Source organism: Acinonyx jubatus, chromosome E4 (genome assembly GCF_027475565.1).
Source record: "Acinonyx jubatus isolate Ajub_Pintada_27869175 chromosome E4, VMU_Ajub_asm_v1.0, whole genome shotgun sequence".
Lineage (NCBI taxonomy): Eukaryota > Metazoa > Chordata > Mammalia > Carnivora > Felidae > Acinonyx > Acinonyx jubatus.
Window position 1 is genome coordinate 60,527,958 of NC_069395.1, and position 27,243 is coordinate 60,555,200.

Genomic DNA, 27,243 nt, shown 5'->3' on the forward strand with positions numbered 1-27,243 from the left:
ACTCTAAGTTTCCCTTAGGAAACTAGACAAAAATAGAAACTGTCCAAAGTAAGCAGAGAAAAAAAATAAAAATTACAACTGAAATCAATAAAATTAAAAACAGGAAATCAATAGAGAAAGTCAATAAAACCAAAACCTGGTTTTTTGAAAAGATCAATAAAATTGATAAGCCTCTAGCCAGGATAACTAATAACTAAGAAAAGAGAAGACACAAATTGCTACTATCAGAAGTAAAGAAAGTAACATGACTACAGATCCTATAGACATTAAAAAACTAAAGGAATATTATGACCAACTCTATGCCCACAAATTTGATAATCTAGATTAAAATGGACCAATTCCTTGAAAGATACAATCTGTCAAAACTCACACCAGAAGGTAAATAATATGAATAGGCCTATAATTTGTTAATGAAATTGAATTAATAATAAAACTTTCTAAAAGAAAAAGCATCAGGCCCATGTAGATTTAATGGTGAATTCTACTGTACATTTAAGGAAGAAATTATACCAATTCTCTACAATCTCCTCCAGATAATAGAAGCAGAGAAATACTTTCAGACTTGTTCAGTGAGGCCAGTTGTACCCTAATACCAAAACCAGACACAGGCATTACAAAGAAAACTACAGACCAGTGTCTCCCAGGAGTATAGATGCAAAAATCCTTGACAAAATATTAGCAAATTGAACTTAATAAGATATAAAAAGAAATATACACCATGACCAGGTATGCAAGCCTGGTTCAACATTTGAAAATTATTTAATATATCCATCATATCAACAGGCTAAGAAGAAAAATCAATTATCACATCAATAGATACAAAAAAGCATTTGAAAAAAATCTATTCATGTAAAAACTCTAAATCAAGACACAGACCTTGTACTTCTCTCTCTCTCTCTCTCTCTCTCTCTCTCTCTCTCTCTCACACACACACACACACACACACACATCTCAAAATGGGCCAAAGATGTAAATATAAAACCCAAAACTATAAAACTCCTAGATGAAAATCTAAATAATCTTAGTTTTGGCTGTGACTTTGTAGATTCAACACCAAAGGCATAATCCATGAAAGGAATGAATGATAAGCTGGGCTTCATTAAAATTAAAAACTTATGCTCTTCAAAAGACACTGTCAAGAGAACAAAAAGACAAACCATAGACTGGGAGAAAATATTTGCAAAAGGCATATCTGATAGAGGACTCTTAGACCAAGAACTCTTAAAACTCAAGAATAAGAAAACAAATTTTAAAAATGGGCAAAAGATTTAGACAGACACTTCACCAAAGGAGGTATACAGATGGAATTAAGCACATGAAAAGATGTTCCACATTATATGTCATTAGAAAAATGCAAATTGAAGCCACAATGAATATGGCAAATCCACAGCTAATACCATACTCAGTAAAAGCTCAGTTTTTCCTCTAAGATCAGGAACAAAGATGCCCACTTTTGCATCTTCAATATAGTATTTGAAATCCTAGCCAGAGTAAGAAACAAGAAAAAGAAATGCCTTTTAGGCATTCAAATTGGAGAGAAAGTAAAACTGTCACTATTTCCAGATGACATGATATTATATATAGAAAGTCCTTGGGGCGCCTGGGTGGCTCAGTCGGTTAAGCGTCCGACTTCAGCTCAGGTCACGATCTCGCGGTCCCTGAGTTCGAGCCCCGCGTCAGGCTCTGGGCTGATGGCTCGGAGCCTGGAGCCTGCTTCCGATTCTGTGTCTCCCTCTCTCTCTGCCCCTCCCCCATTCATGCTCTGTCTCTTTCTGTCCCCAAAATAAATAAACATTAAAAAAAAAAATTTAAGAAAGTCCTAAAGACTCCACCAAAGAGCTGTTAGAACTAATAAATTAATTCAGTAAACTACAGGATACAAAATCAATATACAAAAATCAGATGTGTTTTTATAAAATAATAATTAACTATTGGAAAGAGTAATAAGAAAATAATCCCATTTACAATTGCATCAAAAACAATGCAATACCTATGAATAAATTTAACCGAGGAGATGAAAGATTGAACACTACAAGACATTAATGAAAGAAATTAAAGAAGATAAAGATAAATGGAAAGATATCCCATGCTCATGAATTGGAAGAATTAATATCATCACAATATCCATACTACCCATAGCAATCTGAGGTTCAACATAATCCATATCAAAATTCCAGTGGCATTTTTTCCCCACAGAAATAGAGCAAGCATTCCAATATTTGTGTGGGACCCCAAAAGGCCCCCAAGTAGGTGAATCAGTCTTGAGAAACAGTAACAAAGCTGGAGGCATTATGCTCCCTGATTTCAAATTGTATTGCAAAGCTATAGTAATTAAAACAGTATAGCATAGGTCTAAAAACAGACACACAGATCAATGGAACAGAATAGAAAGCCCAGAAATAATCCCACACAAATATGATCAATTAATTGTGGCAAAGAAGCCAAGAATGCACTATGGGAAAGACAGTCTCTTCAATAAATGGTATTGGGAAAACTGGACAGCCACATGCAAAAGAATAAAATTGGACCCCTATCTCACACCATACACAAAAATGAACTCAAAATGGATTAAAGGCCTGAATGTGAGAACTGAAGCCATAAAACTCATAGAGTAAATGTAATGTAAGTAATGTAAGACATTAATCTTGGCTGTGATGTTTTAAATCTGACACCAACAGCAAAAGCAACAAAGGCAAAAGTAAAAAGTGAGACTATATCAACCTAAAAAGCTTCTGTGCAGCAAGGAAGCCCTAAGAAAAATGAAAAACCACCTACTGAGTGGAAGAAAATATTTGCAAATCATATAACTGATAAAGGGCTAATATCTAAATATTATAAATATTTATACTTATATAAAAATATTTAATTTAATTTATTTATATAATTTATTTACATATTATATATTTATATATGTTTTATATATAAAGAACTCATACAACTCAAGAGCAAAAAACAATCCAATTTAAAAATAGGCAGAAGATCTGAATAGAATTTTTTTTCAAAGGAGATATACAGATGACCAACAGGTACATGAAGAGGTGCTCCACATTACTAGTCATCAGAGAAATGCATATCAAAACCACAATGAGACATCACCTCACACCTGTTGGGATGGCTAAAGTCAAAAGTACAAGAAACACCAAATGTTCGTGAAGATGTAGGGAAAAGGGAACCTTGGTGCATTATTGGTAGGAATGTAAATTGGTGCGGTCACTATGAAAAACAATACAGAAGCTCCTCAAAAAATTAAAAATAGAACTACCACATGATGCAGTAATTCCACTTCTGGGTATTTATCCAAAGAATACAAAACACTAATTCAAAAAGATAATATGCACCACCATGTTTCTTATAGCATTATTTACAGTAACCAAAATATGGAAACAAAGTAACGATCCATCGATGGATAAATGGATATGAAAGTTGGTACATAAATACAATAGAATATTATTCAGCCATAAAAAGAAGGAAACCTTGCCATTTGTGACAATATGGATGAACCCGGAGAGTTATACTAAGTGAAATAAGCCAGACAGAGGAAGACAAATACTGGATGGTATCACTTACATGTGGGATCTCCCCCAAAAGTCAAACTCACAAAAACAAAGAGTAGAAAAGTGGTTGCCAGGGGCTGGGTTGGGGGAAATAGGGAAAAGTTAGAAAAATGTATAAACTTGCAGTTACAAATGAATAAGATCTGAGGATGTATTGGTGACTATCATTAATAACACTATATTGTATAACTGAAATTTCCTGAAAGTAGGACTTAAATGTTCTAGAAAGAAAAAAAAGGAAGGAAGGAAGGAAGGAAGGAAGGAAGGAAGGAAGGAAGGAAGGAAAGAAGGAAGGGAGAAAAGAAAGAGGAAGGAAGAGGAGAAGAAAAGAGAATGGAAGGGAATAGAAGGGAAGGGAAGGGAGAGAAGGGAAGAGAATAGAAGAGAAGAGAGAAGAAAGGAAAGAAAGAAAACAAAGAAAAATACTCAAAGTGATGGTTATGTTAGTTAACTGGATGGGGAGGAATCCTTTCACAATGTATATACATATCAGATCAAAAAAAAAAAAAAACCTGAAAAGATAAAAACAAAACAAAAGACTAAGGGTCAAAACTTAAAACAATAAAAATCTCTTCTTGATAATTTAATTCCCTTCTTTAAAACTCACTGTAATCATTTTTTTATGAATTTCAGCTCTTCTATGTAAAGAACAAGAGACTGAGTCTTACCTATAGGACTTGGCTTTTCCCCTTTTACATTAGGATTAAACTAAAATACATAGTAGAAAAAATAATGAATAGTGTTTCCCTAACAAAACACAAATGGTAACTTCCAGGTCCTTCCTATTGAGTTTTTTAACGAAATTCACAAAAAGTGAGAGAAAAAGATAGCCTCTACACATACAGGGCTAGAATTTTAATTTAAGAAACAGACTAACAAAATTAGAAATGTTATGGAAGAAGAGAATATCACATCTCTGAAATGACTGACTACCCTCCATTTTCTTGAAAGTTGTAATCTTCATGAAACATATTTTCCCATCATCCAGAAAAAGATAAAAAATATTTATCTTGACGTTTAATATATTGCACTGAGAAGTGAATTAAAAACTTTTCACAGAACATTAAAAATAGTTTCATTTCTTAACACCAGATCTGATTCCATAAATATCATTTCTATGGCATAATTAATTTTCACTTAGTTTCTGTAACATAATTAACTACTAGTGATTGCACTCTGACGTTTTAAGGGAGTGCATTTCTGAAATATTTAATTAAGAATAGATGCAACTTAATTTCTAATTGATTTTGTATTGTGTTGGCAATTCACGATACATTTATAACCATAAAGAAGCATTTGTGAAAGCACATGAAATATAATATGCCCTGTGTCCTTATAGTAGATATATATTCTACTTCAACATCCAGAGAAAGGATTTTCATTTCCAAGATACACAAATCTACACACATGATTTTACCCACACAAATATTTCCAGTACATTCACCAGGGTAATTCTAACCATCAATATGGCGACCAGAAAGCTATACAGGCCATGTAGTTCAGCCTTGAATCCAGAAGTGTATCAGTAATTCAACAAATATTTACTGAGTCACTATGTGGTAAGCACTGTGGACAATACAAATATGTTTAAGTCGTGATCCCTGCCTTTAAATGCTTAAAATCTAGGTAAGATGACAAGAAATACAGACATAAAATCAGTGCCATACTGGAGTCAGCTCATATCAGTTTATGAGAGCTGATTGCTAAGATTTCAGGAATTTGACAAATTTCTTAAACACTGCCATCATTTAAAATTTATATAAGCTCAGAATTCCAGTATATTAAAACCAAAAGCAATAAATACTCCAAGCTCATCACTTTTTATTTTACTACATTTTACTATTATGTATATCCTCAAAGATTTTATGTCCTTAAGAACATGGGAATACTATATAATGGTGTATAACTGTGTATCTTTTCCAGACTCCAAGTTCAGAGACGTCACATTACTCATTTGAAATTGGCCACCATAGGAATATTTATACAATGAAAAACAGCAAATGTTATAAACAAATGCCCTCCCCCACCTCCACTTCCCTGGCCCCTGCTGAATATTAAACATTTACCAGCACACAACTGCATAGGATAATTCACATTGCAAAGCAAAGCATGTTAATTTCAGTTGAATGGTTTATGATTATGGGCATAATAGGAGCTTAGAAAAGAGAGTGATAAATGATAGCCCTCAAGGAAGCCTATTGGAGATAAGAACAAGCCTTATATAGGGGATCATGAAAATAAATTTAGCAGAGATTCTATTAAACAAGAAAGGTCATAGCAGCTAACAATAAACATGCCAAGTCCATTTTTGGATGAATTAGGTGGCTTATTTCTTCTTAAAGAATATCTTTACATTGATGTGTTTAGTTGGGTATTGTCAATCTCACATTACAAAGTAGAAACCCAGGGCACCTGGGTGGCTCAGTCTGTTGATCAGGGGCCAACTCCTGATTCTGACTCAGGTTATGATCCCAGGGTCATGGGATCGAGTCCTGGATTGGTTCAATGTTGAGTGTAGAGGTGTGCTCTCTCTCTCTCTCTTAAAAGAAATTAAAACAAAATGGAAATCAAAAGATTAGGCTGAATAATATTGACAAGCACCTAGAAGCTTTGTCTTCAGAATCCCTGGTATCCCTCTCTCTGGCCTCTCTGTCTTACACTGTTGGCTCTTAAAAGCTGTGACTCTCTCTGCGCCTTCTCAATGACCTCACTGAGGCCTCTAATCCTTCATCTCCAAATTTTGTCAGTTCTCTCCTTGACTTTCTTGTCTCCTTCCTTACCTGGACCCCAGGTAAGTCATCTGAGCTCATGTATCACCAGCATTCTCTGCCCTGCACCTCATCTACCATGCACCCCATCTGTCAAGCACCAATCAGAATCCTAACCCTACTGCTCCATAAAGTCCTTATTTCACCCTCTCTGTTTACCTCAGACTATCCCCACCTCCATTGATGTTGGCCCTTCATGACCACAAAACCCTAAGGCCTTTGGAGTAATTCCCAACATCCCACATCATTTGGAATTTTCTATATCCACACCTATCCTTGATCTTTCTTTTTTGTTGAAATAGAAAAGCCTCCATTGGTGGCCTTGCTTTTTTTTTTTTTTTTTTAGCTTACTAATCTGTTTGTCCTAGTCTCTCATTTCCACCTACAATACTTAAGTCTCTTCTGATGTGAGTGATGCTTTTCTTGACCTATAACCTCCTTTGAGCTTTCATACTACACTTTCCCTGGAAAAAGTACTCCACACTCACCACTTCCACTACCTCCACATTATTTGTTCCCTCCATAACCTTTTCTCATGCAGCGTCTCCCCTTCTACTCTGTAGAAGGGACTCTTAAGTTGGCCAATGATGTCTACATTGTCAAACCAATGGAAACTTAACATATCAGATAGCCTCAGGGCATTTGGCATTACTGATCTCACTCACCCTGAAACTCTATCCTCTTAGCTTTTGGGAAGCCAGAGTTTTCTCCTGGTATCTTATTATTCTTTTTCCTATGACTCCTCTTTTTGTATTTGCTCTTAAATGGGGTGTTCTCTAGAGTTATGTGCTTAGCTAACTTTAATTATCACTTTCTAGGAACTTCTTGGGTGATGTTCCTATTCTCTAACATACGAACATCTATATGCTATGAAACCCAAACTATGTTGAACTTTGTACTTCGTATACCTGCTCACCATCTCCACCTGGATATTTCATAGCCCCTCAAACTCATGTTCACGACTGAACTTAAATCCTTCACCTCTAAGCTATTTTACAGGATTTTTAAAATATTTTTTCTTGGTCCATCCAATTACTATGATCCATCAACTCATAGGCAGAAATCTGACAACCCCATATGATTCCTTCCTCTGTGCCCGCAAACCACCAATCAACATATCCTTCTATGTTCTCTTATAAACACTCATTGAATCTGTCTTATCTTCTGTATCTCTATATCCCTAGGCTATCTTCAACTAGCGTCTTGCCTCAGTTTTATCCCTGCCAAGACTATTGTCCCTTAATCTTCCAGAGTATTCTGATAAAGATGATATCCAGCCATCTCAATAACTTTCACGTTTTCCATCCCCTGCCATAGCATCTCCATGGTCTAGTCTCTGCCTTTCACTCAGTCTCTGCCTTCACTGCCTTTCACTGCCTTGTACTTAAGCTCCTGTAACTCTGAGTTCGTGGCTGCTCTCAGGGTAGGAGCATGTACATGCTGGGATTTTATACCTGTTTGGTGCCTTAAATACTCTCCCCTCTCTTCCTCTTACTTCTATTCCCTCAACCTCCACAATCCTTTTGTTTGTTTGTTTGTTTGTTTCATGGAAAAGAGGAAAGTTTTTTGTTTTTAACTTTTTTCCAATTTTATTGAGGTATAATTGATCCCATAATCCTTCAAGGATCAGTTGATACCAACTCTCGGAAATTTTCCTGACCTTCTCCCAGAACCTCCTTTCCCAACTGATTTAGGTATCCTTTATGTGCCTCAGTCTTTTTATTTATCTTTTAATTATGATTAAGGGTGTGCCTTCCCATGACACTAAGTTTGTCGAGAGCTATTACTATATCTAACATTGTCTAACCAATTGTCCTATAATTTGAGGAATTTGATGAAACAAGAAGAAGCTCCAGAGTCTGAATCTTCATTTGTTCAGTAAATACTTACTTATGAGTTACTATATTTGAGGCATTGTACTCTGTGCTGGTAATTTAAAGATGAATAAGACTAGTTCCTTGATCTTGTATCTGATGAGAGAGAAAACAAATAGATTCCCACAGAGGCTGCTAAGTGTCATGATATAGATATTAGAGAGGTGTATGGGAGCAGAAAAGAGTTCTTAGAGCATCCTACATAGGATTTTGAAGGGAGAAAAATTGGAGAAGTCTTCCTGAAGAAGGGCTCATGCATGCTGAGTTTTGAAGACCTGATAACAATTAGCCAGGCAAAGCTATTGCATTGAGAGTGGATAAATAGCCCCATTAAAGAAATGACATTTACAAAGGTGTGGAAGTGAAAAAGAAAATGGCGAGTTCTAGAAACTGTAAGTGGATCAATATTATTGGAACACAGAGAGGGAGAAGTGTTGGGAAAGATGAGGAGGGACAGGGAAAAAATGAAAAAGCCAGTATATTATGCTGAAGAGTTGGAATATTAACCTGAGAGCTATAGGAAGCTATTGAATGCTTTGGCAAGCAGAATGGTCAAAGAAGTATTTTTGACAGACCACCTTAGCAACACGATGGAGAATGGATTGGGGAAAAGCAAGTTGTAAAGGAGAGAACTGGGAATATAGGGTAATAATTCAGAAAGGAACTGATGAGAGCTTGAACTTAACCAGTGGAAATAAAAATGGAGAGAGAAGAGATTCATGTAAAATTGATAAGAATTGGTGACCTACTGGATAAAAGAAATAAAGAGAGAAATCTAAATTTCATTTTTTCATTTGTAACAATATTCATTGAACGACTATTATAGACCAAAAACTGTTCCAAGAATTGATATAATGGTATACAAAAAAGATCAACTCTCTCCTCTCCTGGAGCACATATCCAAGTGGGAAAGACAATCCTATAAATAATAGAAATTTAGGAAATGAAGTAAGGTTACAGGGTAGAGTGACTGCAGATAGTATTTTGGATAGGATCATCAGGAGACACTGCTCTGAGGAGCTAACATTTGAGCAAAGAACTGAATGAGGTGAAGAGCAAATTATCCAAGATCCAGAGGAAATCTTAGGGCAGTAGCAGGCTGCTGGGTTTCTGTCTGGGAGGCCCATTTGCGTGGCTAAGCTATTTATTAAGAGAGAATGTTAGTAAAGGAATAAGTTTATGAGGAAGCAAATGACTTCTAATGTCACTTCTGCCACCTATTTCTTGGCCAAGTGGTCTTGGGCATGTTACTTATCTGAACCTCAATAGCCTCATTAATGAATGGGGAAAATAGTAACTTTGTTACCTCCCAGGACTTTTGCACTGCTCAAATGAGCTGAGATGAGTGAAGGTCCCTTGAAACTGTAAAATACTGTAATAATTTAAAGGTTTATTATTTGCTTATAGATGTTCATGCTCTTTCACAAAGAATTGATTTTTAAAGAACACGTTGATTTCCATGCACTGTCAAAATCCATAATAATGACAATACTGGGAGGGAAAGAAAAGCACTAATATTTTTCCTTGGGGAACAAGTTATGATGGGGCACATATTCCCTTTTTCCAAAGCTTAGGATCTATCTAGCAAGTGGTGATTCTTGTGTTAGATTTTAAACAAGATGGTAATCTTCCTGATCTCATTTAGATTGTATGCCTTCTTTTTGTGAGGGAAAATATGCCCTTCAACTAGCATGATTCTAAGCCAATCTAATTTCTTTTCTCCCCCAGTGGAGTAACCTCAAGAGCAGGACTAAGTTGTTTACATTCTCCTTCACTTATTGTATTCCTTTTTGTCCTGGATTCCAATCCATTTTCCCATGCATGCATGCACAGACATACACACACACACACACACATACACACATACACACACAACACCATTCTATTGGGTTCAATGTATCTTTTTGTTTATACATTTTCTTCAAAATCTATATTTGTATGTATTTCTAATTTATGTAATGGTATTATAGGGAATTTAAATTCCTAGTCTCCACAGTGTTCCATAGATTTGGTACTTAGTAGTCATAAACAGATTGCTAGAAGATTTTATTTTCAAACTAGCCAATACTTCTGGTCTTTGCTCTGAAATCATCTATTTTGCAAGAGTCAGGAGTTTGTCTTTGAGCCCAATTCTGAGCTTCCTAGTATTTACCATAACTTCTGGAATGTGGTTGATGATACATTCAGCCTGAGGGAGTCAGGAAACTGAGATAAAAATACTCAGCCAACCTCAGCAAACGGTGATCATCGATCCATTCAGTAAGATTATGGCTGAGTTTTTCAACTATTTCCTTGGGCCACTCTCCTAAATCTAGAAGCTAAAGAGATTTCTCAAGTGATACAGTATAATAATGTTTTCCTGAACTGTCGGTGCCACTGGAGAGTCATCTCAATAGAAGGAGAGTCAGGTCCATTTCATCCCTAGATTCAACATATTCCTATTTCTGCAATTTCCTATAATGAGTCTTAAGTTGAGCCCGATGAAACTGCAATTATCCTAATACGTAATTGGCCAGCTGTTAAAATGGGAGCTAGCACAACTCCCAAGAAGGCAGGAAAAAACTCCTCTCAAAAAAATTTCCATTTCAAACATGATTACCATTTTGGTTATAATTTTGTATGGTAATTTCACAAATGGAGCTTTGTACCAGCAAGAAAATGAACATCTGCAATTAATTATACCATGTAAAGCATATGGGCCTGTTGCAAGACATAAGTTGAACCTTTAACCCCTCGATAGCTTGACAACTTCCCAGAGATGAACAATTAACTATTCAGCGTTACTTTTTCTCAGTTACCCAACTCAGAGGCAGGTTTTTATACTTGGAAGTATATCCTGCCTCATAATAGGGTCGCTGTGGACCCAGACAGAGCTGGTTTCCATCCTAGTACCACTAGCTTTCTGAGCACTGAACACCGTGAACACAGTAACATTACCTCTTCTTAATCTGTTTCCCCGTCATTAGATGGGAATGAATGTACCTACCTTATAGTCTTAGGAAAATGACCTAAGTTAACTCATGTAAAGTGAGTACATGGTTAGTACTCAATAAATGTAAGTTCTTTTTTTGTTCCCTTTGTAAAGATGCTGAAAAGCAGCAAAAAATGAGTGTGAATACTAAGAACAGGTGAAGCTACTATAGAGCTGTCGTGGTTTGGGCCTTGTGCTCCGGCATTGAGAGTAGGGGTCAAAAAACCACAAGGACCAAATCCATTAGGCCATCTGTTTTTGTTACATCTGCAAACCAAAAATTATTTTTACATTTCCAAATTGTTGAACAAGTAAGTCAAAGGGATGACCCATTTCATGACCCATGAAAGTTATGTGAAATTCAAATTTCTTTGCTCATGAAGTAGTATGGGAATACAGCCATGCTTACTCATTTATGTATTATTTATGGCTGTTTCCATGCCACAGTAGCAGAGTTGAGTAGTTGTGACAACAGAGACTATATGGCAAAGTCTAAAATATTTATTATTTGGCTCCTTAAAGAAAAAGTTTACCAACTCCTGATTTAGTTTTCTATTGCATACTTACTTGTCCCTTGGGAATGGGCACACTATGGATCAGTGGCAGGTAACAATGCAGAGTGTGGGCCACTTAAAAAAATACCTTGATGTGAGTCACTCTGAAATTTCCTACTTCACATTCTCAAGGAGAAAACAAAAATACCTTCTTCCTTGCATCCCGCCTTTACTTCCACTAACTATCCTTACCTCCAAGGGAAGAAAAGATAGGAAGACACCCTACTTGCTCAATGGCCCTTCTTCATCGATCACAGGATCTCCCTGGTGTCCCTTCGTGTCTGGGCACCATCTTCCATCCAGTAAACAGCACCAGTCATGGGACACACATGCGCTAAGAGTCACCCCTTTAACTTCCTTAACTGACCTCTTCCCTCCCAGGCTTGGATTTGTGTAACAATAACAGGGAAGCTGAGGCGAAGGACACTATCATTCAGTCAGGGCCTTTTGAGAGTAGAGTGAGTTTTTATTTTTACTTTTTAAAGAAATTGTTAGAAAATGTTTCTCTTTCAGAAGTGCCATTGTCTCAAGAGTACCAGGGAAAACTTCAGAGAGAACTTCCCAGAATCAATACATTTCTATTCTCTGTGATTCCAGAAAGGGGTGTTGTCTATCTGGTGTTCATATCTTAAGGATATTCAAACAAATATTTATTGGGAGTCTTCTATGCTCAAAGTGCCATGGTGGCTACATTTTCTTTTCTATGGAATGGACCATGTGGGCCTACCTTGTACATGAGACTGAGGCTGGTGCCATCTTGCTTTGGGGGGTGTTTACAGATAAGGGTTCACTGAGGCACCCTGGCCCTGTTCTTAACCTTCTGATTAAGAACAACTAGAACATTTTTGTAGGATGCTGAAAGTACTGTGAGCCTGAGGTGATGTGCTTTCCATGCCTAATGGACACATTCTTCTCTTGCCAGAGGGACCCAGGACAATGGGGAGGGGTGACACCTTTCTGTGTGGTGAGGCAGTGTGAATGTCCTGTGAGACACAGTAGATATCTTAGAAGCTGTGCTAACACAAAGTAGCCCAAGAGGCTGTGCTGTTGGTACAAAGTGACACCATAAGAGACCGTGTTTGGAGACAAGGGTAGAAGAGAGTGATGTCTTTCCTGGTGTGTAACCCCATCAAGCTTAGTTCAGTCAGTCAACCAACTACAGTTACCAAGTGTGTCATTGGCAAAACTTGAAATGAGTCACCCGCCAAAACTTTCTATTTCTTATCTGGGACATTTAAACATTTTAAAAATTCTAATTCCGACTTTAGATTTCTTACTACATTGAGGCTTCTTTTCATGAACTTTGGGGAAAAGAAAGGGGAAGTATTTTATGTATGGATTTGGATCTTCAAGATATAATATGAAGCGAAAAAGCAAGGAACAGAATGATATATGCTGCCATTTGTGCTTAAGAAAAAAGGAAAGGAAATAACACACACATCCAAGGCAAGAGGAAATGAAGGCCAGCTGCTGTCTTTCCCCTCCCTCCCTGCTTCAGTGCCTCATTAATTCCTGATCCAGGGCTCCCTCCAGGTGTCCCTCTTCACATAAACACGTCTCTTCCTTCACCCCATCTGGTCAGATGCAGTAACAGCTTTCAACTATTGCTAGTATCAGAGGTCAGTATTATTATTATTATCTCATCTAATGAACAAGGAGGCATAGAACACCTGGTTGGCTCAGTTGGTTGAGCGTCCGACTCTTGATTTTGGCTCAGGTCATGATCTCATGGTTTGTGGGATTGAGCACCGTCTCCGGCTCCATACTGATCATGGAGCCTGCTTGGGATTCTCTCTTTCTCCCTCTACCCTTCTCCTCCACTCATGCTCACTGTCTCTCTCTCTCTAAAAACAAAAACAAAAACAAACAAAACAATAAGTCAGAAGGCACAGTGATGAAGCCAGGATTTAAGCCCACACATTTTCACTGAAGCCTGGGCTCTTTTAAGTACAGCACAATACTACTCACAGATACTACATTAGCACTCAAAACCTATATACTAAAATTATATGGTAGATGCTATATGCTACAGGGAAAATAATATGGCACCAGGAGAGACAATAACATAAAAAATACTGCTTAGTTGGTGGGGGCAAGAGGGTGGAGTTGAGGCAAGACTTTTCTGATAAAGTAGCTTTTGAACTGATGCTCACAGAAGGATGGGTGGAGAAAGGCCGGGATCTCAAGCAAGCACATCTTTGGCCTGTGCAGAATGTCTTATGGGGGGAGTGAAGGAGCTTAGTGTGGCCAGAGGGAGGGTGGCTAGAGTAACATGGCTGGATCACAGCATGAAGGGAAAGGAGAAGGCATGGAACAAGCCTGGCCACCCAAGGCCATGTGGGCCAAGTGGGCCAGGTGAAGGAGCTTGGATCCTCTTAGAACTTCAGGAAATCCCTGGACAGAAGTGTTGTGCTCCGATTCAGGTTTTAGGGGTCACCCTGGCTGTCACATGACAGCAGAACTTGAGGTGGGAATGTGGACAGGAGAATGGACATGGTGGAGGCTAAGAAGTTAGCAGTTTATTGTAGAAGGTCTGGTCAGAGAGAATGGAGGCTTTAACCTGGACACTGTAGTGGAAACAGGAAGCAGTGGTAATATTTCAGTATATTTTAGAGGACTTGACAGAAGGTGGCATGTGGGTGGTGGTAGAGGAGGATGTGTCCAAAGGCATTCCTGGTGTCGTGTTTACCAAATGGACTCAGTCAGCCACCCAATAGCCTTTCTGGATTGAGAATGGTCTGTGTCTGACAGTCCTTCCATGAGCACAAGCATAGTTCCCAGGGTGGAAGACTTGATTTCCCGCTAAGCAGAAAGAATACAAAGTGCTGTGGTAAATCACATTATGGAATGAATGGATTCTGTGGGCCAGTGAAGATGTCATCATTACTTACCATACTTCCTGATTTACAACCAGCTTAGAAATGAGTCTACTGAACATAACCTATGTATAAGTTAGAATTCGCTTTATAAAGAAAAATGTAGAAGCTTTACATCTCATTTGTGTTTCCCAGGCCTGTCAGAGAGTTCTCCATGCCAAGAGGAGCAAACACTTTTTGTTACTGTACAAAGGCAAACGTGATTGTCACTGGAGGTAAGGAAATAGTTCATATCATACAGAGATTTTCTACTTGGCAAACAGCGCTCTCCTTGATTAATATGGTGGTCCTCATAAGCCTACAGAATTTTACTCCTAGGAAAACATTTTAGAGAATTAAAAAATTTGCCTAAATCTGTCAGACTTTTTCTTTGTGCCTTCTGGATTTGATGGCACACTTAGAAAGTTCTTCCTTAGCACCAGAATATGTGATATACTTTCTCCTGTATTTACTATAGTTTTTTATTGCTTTATTTATATTTTACCTTCAGACCTTTAATCTCTCTAGAAGTTATTTCAACATGTGAGAGCATGAGTTCCTAGACTGGGTCCCCCAGGGTTTTAAAGGAGTTCTGGAGGCCCCTGAAAGCTAATGACACTTGTGTGTCTATGTGCATTTTTCTGGAAAGGTAGTTCCAAATTTGACCAAATCTTCAATGGGATACATGACCACCAAGGTCAGGGGCCAGTGTTTTAGAGTTAGGAGAAAAGAGGCCAGGGAGCAAGCCTTGAAACACACTAGTATTTAAGGGTTAAGTATGGTGTAATATAGGATACAAGGTCATCTGTGGAGAGTAAGGGAAAGATGATATTATAAGAAGCTTGAAGGGGAAAGTGGAGGATGAAGAGGTTCCTTGAGCCTCAGACTCATCACCTATAATCCTGGGGTGCAGGAGGATGGTTTGAGCCTGAGCTCTGGAGTCAGACCTTTTGGCTGAAAATCCTGGTTGTCTTTCCAGCAAGTTGTGTGGCCTTGGGGAGTTTATTTCATTCCTTTAAGCTTCCATCTACTGGAAAGTGAGACTGATAATAGTATCTATTCATAAGATTATATTAAGAATTCAAATTCAAATAAAGTACTTAGCACATAAGTGCTCAATACAAATCTACAAATAATAATACTAACAATAACAAAACCCACATATGGTGGTGTTTAAGATTAACTGAGATAATGTACGCCTGGCACATAGTTGTTTTTCAATAAGTATTAATTCAATCCATCTATAACACACAGGCAAAGTCATTTTGGCAAACATATGGGGGTTTTATTGGAATCAAAAGAACTCAGAAGTTCCAGTTAGGAGGCTGTTCCAGAAGTCATGAGTGAAGTGGTGAGGGTCTGAATTGTAGGAGCAATGGAAAAAGAAAAGAGAGGGCCAGTCCCAAAGGCCTGGGAAAGAAACTAGTCATAAAACCTGAAGTAAGAATGGCATTGGGATTAACAAGACGGATCAACCAGCTGCAAGGGTGTAAAGTAGGAGAAACAGAAGAGCAGCAGCTGTATTGTCACCAGAGATCAGGAAGAGGTTGCTTATATGGGAAGGAGAGCAAGCAGATCTCAAGTTTGAACTTAAATGTCACATGTGATTAGACACCCAAGAGGATGCTCCTTTTGGTGATGAAAAAAAGGCCTCGTTGGATGTAGGGGATGTGGCGGCCCCAGGCTGCCTACATGTGTGAGAAGAAGAGCTCCTGGGGTACCTCAAGGAGATCGGAGTCACCTTAAATAAAGATCACATAGACTTGAAAGATGTAAATGAACAAAACAGAAACTCAAACAAACATCAAGAAAATGGCTTATACTGGAGATCTGAACTTTATCAAGGGAAAGAGCAAACAAGATTTTTAAGAAGCAAGCTGTCACCAACAAACGTACCATTTGGTAAATTCTTAGAGCAAAAATATTTATTAAAAGAGCAAAACTGTTCAGTGAGTAATGCAACTGGCTCCTTCAAATTCCTTCCCCCAAAACACACACACCTTTGTTTTCCTATCAAGAGTTTCCTATCATGTCTCAGCCCTGAAGTGCAATATTGATAAGTACAGTCCACCTTTCAACAATGCAGTGGTCAGGGACACTGACCCCCTATAGTAGAAAATCCCTACTTTAAGTGACTCTTAACTCCCACAAAACTTAGCTACCAACAGCCAACTGTTGACTAGAAGCCTTACAGATAACCTAAACAGCTGATTAACACATTCTTTGAATGTTTGATGTATTATACACTGTATTCTTACAATAAAGTAAGCCAGAGAAAAGAAAATGTTATTAAGAAAGTCATAAGGAAGAAAAAAATACATTTATAGCTCCATAGTGTATTTATAAAAAAAAAAAATCCTCATATAAGTGGACCCACGCAGTTCAAACCTGTGTTGTTCAAGGATCAACTGTGTAAAGATAGTCACACTGTCTCTGAAAACCTGGGTAATCTCCGCCGAGGCTAAAGTTTTCTTCAAGTTTATATTTGAAGTTTATATTGAAATTTGTGCTCAGGTTTGGGCCCTTTCACAACACTTACTTAAAACTAGTTTATGGTTTGAATATTATTTTTAAAAAAATATACAGTAGTCTATCGAAGAGCAAAACAAGTAAAAATAATGCACTAAAAGTTAGAAGAGCTGGGTTTAGTCATAACCTGGACACTAACCAACTTTCTGATTTTCAACAATCATGTAATCTCTCCCATTGCTCACTTTCCTTATCTGGTAAACAGAGGAAGTTGAACTACATCAATTCCAAGATTCCCTTGAGCTTAAAATACCCTGATTCTATTGTTTAAAGAAATTCCTGTTCATAGGGAGATAAATTAAAATGTTCTTTGGAAATTTTGGAACCCAGTCTGCTAATTAGGTATTACTCAATATATAGTCAGAGCTTTGTGTACTCAGAAAACTGAGGCATTAATGCGCCACAGACTTCTAAATTTCAAGCAAGGACATCAAGAAAGCAAAGCATATGTATAAGGAGTCTGCAGAGTAGTATGTGGGAGTCATGGCTTGCACAGGGGGCGAGTTTCCTGATGCATGGTGATGATAATTCTCAAAATGAACAGGGATCCAAGTCTTTAAGCTGTGCTAATTGAGGTTATCTTTTATTTATTTTTTTAATTTATTATTTATTTTGAAAAAGACAGAGATGGTGTGAGCAGGGGAGGGGCAGAGAAAGAGGAAGAGAGAGAATCCCACACAAGGCCTCACGCTGTGAGCACAGAGCCCCACACGGGGCTCAAACTCAGGAACTGGGAGATCATGACCTGAACCGAAACCAACAGTGAGATGCTTAACCCCCTGAGCCACCCAGGTGCACTGAGGTTATCCTTTAAAGAGCCCCGCACTGAAGTCTAGAACACATAAGAGATCACATGTTTTCAAAAGAAGTGATGTCCTTCTTTCACAATTTCTTGATCCCCATTGCCCTTTGCTGAGCCAATGACTGTCTTGGCTTATTCCTTGTGAGGAAATGATGCTGACCACTCATCAGAAGGAGGTAGGGGTGTTCTGGGGATGAGGGCAAGAGCACAGTGGTCCTGGGACAGAGAATAAAACTACCATGGACTCTGTCCCCAGCATGGCATGTCTTGCGTTTGGTGAAAATATAGTGGCCTCTATCCTAATTCAACTCAGACCCTCCTCAGGAAACCCTATAAGAAAGCAAAATGGCACAGCTATGGTGAGCTCTGATTCCTAAATTGGATTCTTCTGAAAAGACAAACTGTCACTTCCATCTTAATCAACTCCTTTGAACAGCCTTTTGTTCTCACACAAAATAATTCAAAATGTAAGAATTGACCAGGTTTCATATATTTTGTAATATTAGGTATTTTAATCATTTCTGAGGGGGAAAAAAACACAAACGTGTTTGGTAAAATTCTGGAACTCAAACCACTTCAGTGTTTATGGAATACGGTATTTGACCTTCATTATAACTTCAGTGGTCATTATATTATAAGATGCCCAGCTATAGCTTTGAAATCTTATTAATTATAGGTTTTCTAGCTTTCTTACAAAACCAAAACATCTAGCAGTATGACTGACAGGCAACTGATACTTTTCACTATGCAAAATTTATTAAATTGTCACAGTTACAGAGCTTCTATTAGTAGAAAATGCAATTCCTCAATAACTGAAAACACGTTTTCCTCAGGAGAATACTCTTGTTGATTAGTGACTCAGCCAAGCACATTGCTAAATGTACTGTATGTACCAGCTGATGACTCAAAATATACTATGAAAGTAGCTTTGCTAGGCATAGTTGAATGTGTGAAATATGCAGGGACATTTGATGAGCTTGAAAAAATAGAAGCTCTTGCAGGGAGGTAAAAAAAAAAAAAAAAAAAAAAGCCAAACCAGGACAAGGTATTTACAAAAACAAAACAAAACAAACAAAAAAATTGCAAACTTCCTGAGCATTGTTGTAGTGACCATGAAGAATTTTTTTTAAGCTAATACCCATCTCTATTGGCATTTTAAGAGCTAAACTCCTACTTTGGAAGTTCCAGTGTATAAAAACAATTCTCTGCCATCCAAGGTAACTTGGAGGCTCTGCATGCACTTGTTAATATTTCATTCAACAAATATTTCTTGCACAGCTTTACAGACTAGGCATTATGTGTCATAGAGATCAGGTTGTATTTTAACCTTCTAGCATTCTAAATTTAATCATACAAATAAGATATTAATACATAACTATAATACAACATCGATCATGAGTCAACAGATTAATAATCGTAACAATAACAATACAGATTAAGCACTGTAGACATTTAGAGCTTAGTATCATGTCCCTTTCTGATCATTCTGGCTTCAAATAACCACCACACAGACCACGTAAGGATTCCATTACTATCAATAAAAAACAAACCCAACTGGAAGACTCTGGTAGCACACAATGGGTTTCTTTCATAATGCACACTGGACAAAACTCTTCGTTTGCCACATTTCTCAAGTCATAATCTTTTATTGTATCCCTCTTCCTGTGTCATACAAGTCACAGATTTTCTTCTGAGGATAGCCTGGCTTCATCCTCCAGGAGTGGTAAAGCCCAACTACCTGTGGGCCTGAAGCTCAGGTTCTGAACATACTTGCCAATGAAAAGAGAATGCAAGGAAGATACTGCATTATAGGAATTATTCAGTGTGAATCATGTAGCTGATAATCTGGAGTTTTTCTCATTACCTTTACAAATTCCTGGTTGCTCTGTACTCTCACTGTAGTAATCCCCTCCCTCCACAGCACACAATCATAAAACTTTAGAATGGGAAGGAATCTCGGGAGATCAAAATTTTGCAGATAAGGAAATTGAGGCCCCAGAAAAGAGAATGGTTTGCCTCAATTCATCATGCAACCGGTCGTCTCGGAAACCTGAGCTCGAGTCAGTTCTCTTTGCTCCCAGCCCCTTTTTGCAACCCCTGGACCACAGCAATCTGGTTGACACAGTCTCTCCCTCCCTTGCTTTTCTCTCTGCATTGAGCCAGCTCATCTCATCAAGAGTGAGGCATTTGGATCCACTGACTCACCAGCTGAAATAGGAGCTTGCTAAAGGAAAGAAAATCCTATCTTTGTATGTGGCCTTATCTAAATCACAGTGGAAAAAAAAAAAAAAAAGGAAGAGAGAAACTAAAATAAATGGAAAATAACAAAAGAACAAGGAATTAACCCTTTATGACCCATAATATATCATTTATAGTAGAAAATCCTACCTTCAGATTTGAAATATTTTCTATGAATGCTTACTTTACCTCCAGATTGTTCATGCTTGCCTTAGTGGTTCTACTAGATTATAAACTCTCAAGATCAGGGCATGTTTTGTATCACTGTGAATACATTCTTCTCTCTCTCCCCCAAACATTTTATATAAAATACATTGCACACGACAGCGATTTAGAAGAAGAAGAATAGAGTCCTGGTAATAGTCCACTCATAGTCCAGGAACTGTTCAGATTATCCATGTATGACCCCATTTAATATCACAATAAGGTTATGACGAAAGTTCCAGTAATCCCTGATATATATACAGATGAGAAAACCCAGATATAGAGAGATGAAGTCACTTACTTAAAGCCATAAGGCTAGTGAGTGATAGAGCCAGGTTTCAAATCAAGGTAGACTTTCCCCATATACATATTTTGTAAGCACTCCCTGAGTGACTCTACTAGTCAATTCATTCACTTAGCAAACATGTATTAAGCACTTACTATTTGTCAAACCCTGCTGTAAATGAGAAATATAAGACTCGCCAGATAATGAGTAAACAGATATTTAAGCAAAAAAAAAATAATAATAATAATAATTAAATAGGGTTTGTGCTATCAGCAAAACAGGAAGAAAACAACCTAAGAATGGGGAAGAAATCCTAACACCATCTGAGGCTGGGGACAGTGATCAGGGGCAGCTTTAGGGAGGAAATGTTGGAAATAAGTTCTAGAAAGTATAAGTTTTGGTCTTCTGAAAAAGACTTTCAGTAGGGTCAGTATCTAGAATTTTTTCAACATCTAACAAAATGCCAAGCATGAAGTAATTTCTTAAGATATTTTTTTCTTGTTAATAAGAGCAACATGGAAGTTTTAAATTTAACAAAACATCCCCCTTACCCACTTAAAATATCTTGGTCACCGTCTTGGTCAGCTTAGGGTACCATAACAAAATACTATAGGCTGGATGGTTTAAACAACAGAAATTTATTTTGTCAGTTTTAGAGGTTGGAAGTCCAAGATCAAAGTACCAGCATGGTCAATGTCTAGTGAGAGCTCTCTTGCTGGCCAGCACATGGCCATTTTTTCCCTCTATCCTCACATGGCAAAGAGAGAGAAAGAGAGAGAGAGAGAGAGAGAGCATGAGAGCTAGCTCTCTGGTGTCTCTCCTTATAAGAACAGTAATCCCATCATTAGGGCCCAACTCTCAAAACTTCATTTTAACCTAATTATCTCCCAAAGACCCCATTTCCAAATACCATCACATTGGGGGTCAAGGCTTCACCATAAGAATTCTAGGGAGACATGATTCAATCCATACCAGTTGCCTGAGAAATAGAAGGTAAGAGTCAATTGTGTCCTGAGATTTTTCAGCCTGTCTCTACTAAGATTCCATAACCCAACGACTTCTGGAGTGGAAGGAATCAGGCAAACATTCAACAAAGATTTATTTTTGTTTGGATACATGTTTTCCCAGTCTTGTGCCACTTGATAGTTAAACTTCTGAGCTAGGATTCAGCATCCCAAGGTTGAAGTTGTGGAAGTTGTTCAATAAATATTTGAACTCCCATTGTAGATTACACACTTGAGATACTATGATAAAAAAGAAAAAGTTCTGCCCTCGAGTGGATGGTAGAGAAAAATGAATAATTAATTATAAAACATGCTGGGGCAGCGAACACATAGGCAGGGGCACTTGGTTTTAAAGAATATGAAGACATTTTGAAATATTCTTGGAGGTAAAGGTATGCTAAGATTTGAAGAATGGATTGGAATACTCAAAGGAGAGAAAGAAAATACTATGTTCCTTTTTCTTTTTATGGAACCTGGCAAAATAGTCATAGAATTATGAAAACATTTGTGTCTAGAACATTTCTTTGGTCTATAAATGTCCAGCTGGTAAATTATCTAATTCTCCTCCCTAACTGACTGGTGTGGATAAGTGTATTTCCATAAAAAAATCCAATTTATATCAGCAAATTCATCCTGTGTGTGGCCAAATATGTGATACCTGATTAACTCACATGGCCACTTTGAATTTTGTATTTTTTAATACACAAATTGTGTCTTATATAACGTATATATAAATTATACCTTAAGTTATAGTGTTATTGTACAATCTTATTTTTCTAGTGCCCTGAAGGTCCTTGATAATAAATTATCAAGAATGTGCCGTAATATTCCTAATGTGATACCACTTTCTGATATGTGATTCTGGACAAATCACACTTAAATCATGAAAGTAAAGTAAATCATTTAATTGAAAATCACTTAATATGTAGGAGTTAGTTTCTTTTCTGATATAAGAGAGTTGGATTATATATTCCTAGGGTTCCAACTTGAAATTCTTTGATGATTTTATATGACTCAAAATGAGATTTAATTATTTGTGAAATGGGACATCCAATATATTAAAAATATTCTGTATTTGGGGGGCAACTGGGTGGCTCAGTTGGCTAAGGGTCTAACTCTTGATTTCCACTCAGGTTATGATCTTGTAGTTCATGAGTTCGAGCCCCGCATAAGGCTTTGCACTCTCAGCATGGAGCCTACTGGGGATTCTCTGTCTCTGTCTCTCTCTCTTTGTTCCTCGCCCACTCATTCTCTCCTTTCTCTCTATCTCTCTCTCTCTTTCCTAAAATAAATAAGCTTAATAAAATAAAAATATTCTATATTTTGTAAACTATTATACATGGTTTAGGTTGCTTGTTTAAAATAGATTACAACTACGCATTAGATAATGCTGTAACAAATTGTCACAGACTTTGAGTCTGGAGTTCTCTCTTGTCCAGCAAGAGAGTGGACACAAAATTGAATACGAGAGAGGCTAATGTCCAGGAGGATACAAGAGCCCTGAGTAAGGATCTTTGCTCGGTATTTATTAGGATCAGAAGGCTTAAAAATGTGATGGACAATAAAACAGTGATCATTAAAGAGACAATAAAACAGTGATCATTAACTCATGTGTGTGAGAGAAAGGGGGTTTTAAAGGTATGAGGTGTTAGGTGTTAAGATCAATACAAATCAAAGTCCTGGCACTGAGCACATGGCCATTTACTACAGGCACCAGGTCCTGTATCTGTTTATCTTAACTTTTCTAGGTGCTAAGACAAATAGAACATGCTACCTCAGGGTTGACAAGGCATTTTTGTTTTTAACTAGCTCTCAGCCCTTTCACCTTGCTGCAGCAGCTTTCCACCTCTATCTGTTCTTGGACAGTTTCCTCCTGTGCAAGGGGCTTTCCACTCTGCTCTATGCTTTGTTCTATTCTGGAGGCACTTTTACCCTGTCGCAGCTTTCCACTCTAAGCCTTGTTAACCCATTGGTGCAAGGTCAGAGAATTCTTAAACTTATTCCTTACAATAAATCCCAAAATGTATAATGACTCAAGCAAAATGGAAATGTATTTCTCTTACTCATGTCAAATCTGATATCAATTCTCTTAGTTCACTGGCTTAAAGTCAGTAATCTGGTCACACCTAACTGCTAGGGAGTCTGGGAAATATAGTCCAGCTGTGTACCCAGTAAGAGACAATAAGAGTTGGTAAACAACTAGCTAGTCTTTATCATAAAAGTGGATGTGTGTGTGTATGCATGTGATAATAAAATTTTATTAGGTTTTAATTTTTAAGATCATCAGAATTCTAATAGACCATGGGTAAAGTCTATGATTAAATAATTCATAGGAGGAGATACAATAGCAGATATACGTGGGAGAAAAAATTCAGCAGCATCAGTTGTCATATAAATTAAATAAAAACATAGTGTCATTTTAGACATTAAAATAGCAAACATTTTAAATTATGATAAAATCCATTTGCTGGCCCAAGTTTGATGAAACTGGTATAATCATATATAGTTGATGGTTTTGGAATTTGGTATGACCATTTTAGAAAACAACCTAACAACATGGAAATTTATCCTCAATAACAATATCCAAAAGAAGAAAAAAATACGTAAGTTGCTGAATAAAGTGAAAGACTAGAATTAGCAGGAACATTTATTGATAGGAAATGTTAAAAAATGATGATGTAGCAGCCAAAATGATAATTATGAAGGTGTGGACCTGTGCTTTTCCACAAATGCAAAAGAAAATGGTGTGTGTGTGTGTGTGTGTGTGGTATATAATTTGAATTATATTGAACATATAAAATTTGTATTTTACAAAAGGGTACAAATTTCCAGTGATAAGATGAATAAGTTCTGGGGATATAAAGTCTACATGGTGACTATAGTTAACAGTATTGTATTGTATAGTTGAAAGTTATGAAGACAGCAAATCTTAAAAAGTTCTGACGACAAGGAAAAACAGTAACTGTGAGGTGGTCATGTGTTAACTAACCTCACTTTGCAATATATACTTCTATCACATAATCATGTTGCATACCTTAAACTCACACAATGTTGTATGTCAAGTATATTTCAATAACCCTGGGAAAAAAAACAGAAAGCAACTTGCCTTGTAATCCCCACATATAATAACACGGTTGGTCTCTCTGCATTCAAGATAGCATGCTGTGATTTCTTGGTAAAAATACATTTTAAAAAACAGTGATTTTTTTTTATTTTGGAAACATTTATATCATATTTTTTAAATGTGTATATCAAAGATAAAAGTTAGTAATAGTGACTTTTTGTTGTTGAGAAATGGTAATCTAAATACCCCCTAAAAATAATTCAACGCATTTCAATACGAATGGAAAAGTGTTTTCCTTAACTCTGAAAATAAAAAGTTTATTTTTAAAGAAGAGGGAGAAAACAGTTAGCAGTGATTATCTATAGGTAGGTGAAGTAGGGATTCTGAGGGAAAAGAAGACATTTTTGACAAAATTATAGCCTTTTGTGTTGTTAAATCTTTTACCGTGTACGCATATGATTTTAACAATTAAAAAATAGTATGTATGCTATGATAGGAAGTATGTGTAAATTATAGATGCTTATGGATATGTGCTAGAAGGGAAGATGGAGACAGGAAAACAGGTGATTTGTTATAATGGTAGAGATTATGCGCGGTTTTCCTCTTCCTCTCAATGTGAAGACAAAAGAACATCTGTCTAAAATACCTTGGGAAGTAAATAAAATATAAATAATACATTAATGCATGAATGAGTGGGAAAGTACTGAATCAAGAAAAGGACTCATAAAATATTTATAAGAATTCACATTCGTGTGTGTAAATACAATTATTGCAAAACAGCCTGACAGGAGGAAGTGGCCCTAAAGCAAGCCTGGCCTCTTAGCAAGTCAATCATAGACGGCATCCTGGAAGAAGCAGAATGTGATTGGGTATTAGAAGGATGAGAAGGATATGATTGAGAGGCACTTTTTAAACTTTGACCAGCTGTCCGTACAGCTGTCTGTATCCCTGAGAAAACAAATAACCTCCCCATGTCCTCCTTGTTAGGAGACGACAAGGTACTCCGGTTGTGGCATCCCAACATCAGCACCAAGCCGGTGGGGAAACTTGTGGGGCACATGTTCAGTATCACCGAGATCGTAACCAATGAGAAAGATCAACACATCATCAGCCTTTCCTCTGCAAAGGTAACAGAAAACAACATAAATGAAATAGACCGTTTTTTCCCCTTAAAATCAGCCACTGGAAAATCTAGAACACATACAATTTTTGACTGAAATAGCTGCTTGACACTGAGAAAAATACTGTCGATGTGGAGAAGGAAATGATGAGCCACTGTTCTGTTTCTGCTGATGAGAGCATGTAAAAGAACATGATTAAATATAAGTGTTAAAGGAAGGTCGTGCTGGAAAGAGACCAGGCATGGCTCTCCTGTTGCAGACAGGACATCATCAGCAAAGACAGAAAGCATGACGGTTCTGTTGCTGTTATTACACAATGTCTTAAATGTTCTAACCAATGTGCTAAAATAAGAAAAAATGAGTTATGAATATTAGATATATAATGACTGAGTCATTATATTTGCAAATAATAATGATTACCTCCTCAAAAAATACAACAAAATCAGGTCTTAATTTTTTATTTTTTAAATTATTTTATGTTTATTTTATTTTATTTTTATTTTTTAATTATAATATTTGGAATTTATTTGCCTGATGATTAAACACATAGACCAAATATATATGTATGTTGTCTGTGTAAGACAGTTGGGGGAAATGAGAATACTAACTGGATTTTTATTTATTTATTTATTTATTTATTTATTTATTTATTTTTAAATATATGAAATTTATTGTCAAATTGGTTTCCATACACCACCCAGTGCTCATCCCAACAGGTGCCCTCCTGTATACCCATCACCCACCCTCCCCTCCCTCCCACCCCCCATTAGCCCTCAGTTTGTTCTCAGTTTTTAAGAGTCTCTTATGCTTTGGCTCTCTCCCACTCTAACCTCTTTTTTTTTCCTTCACCTCCCCCATGGGTTCCTGTTAAGTTTCTCAGGCTCCACGTAAGAGTGAACACATATGGTATCTGTCTTTCTCAGTATGGCTTATTTCACTTAGCATCACACTCTCCGGTTCCATCCACGTTGCTACAAAGGGCCATATTTCATTCTTTCTCATTGCCATGTAGTACCTCATTGTGTATACAAACCACAATTTCTTTATCCATTCATCAGTTGATGGACATTTAGGCTCTTTCCATAATTTGGCTATTGTTGAGAGTGCTGCTATAAACATTGGGGTACACGTGCCCCTATGCATCAGTACTCCTGTATCCCTTGGGTAAATTCCTAGCAGTGCTACTGCTGGGTCATAGGGTAGGTCTATTTTTAATTTTTTGAGGAACCTCCACACTGTTTTCCAGAGTGGCTGCACCAGTTTGCATTCCCACCAACACTGCAAGAGGGTTCCTGTTTCTCCACATCCTCGCCAGCATCTATAGTCTCCTGATTTGTTCATTTTGGCCACTCTGACTGGCGTGAGGTGATATCTGAGTGTGGTTTTGATTTGTATTTCCCTGATGAGGAGCGACATTGA

General features: G+C 37.3%; 1 protein-coding gene across 3 annotated transcripts in view; it reads left to right on the forward strand.

The window, feature by feature from the left end:
- Window positions 1-27,243, forward strand: part of WDR64 (WD repeat domain 64) — a 148,025-nt gene that overhangs the window by 44,646 nt on the left and 76,136 nt on the right. For all 3 annotated transcript variants that reach the window (XM_053209589.1, XM_015072869.3, XM_027046321.2), the window contains 2 exons: window positions 14,733-14,812; window positions 25,691-25,830. In XM_053209589.1, coding sequence (XP_053065564.1) covers window positions 14,733-14,812; window positions 25,691-25,830 — 220 coding nt within the window. The remainder of the gene's footprint in view (window positions 1-14,732; window positions 14,813-25,690; window positions 25,831-27,243) is intronic.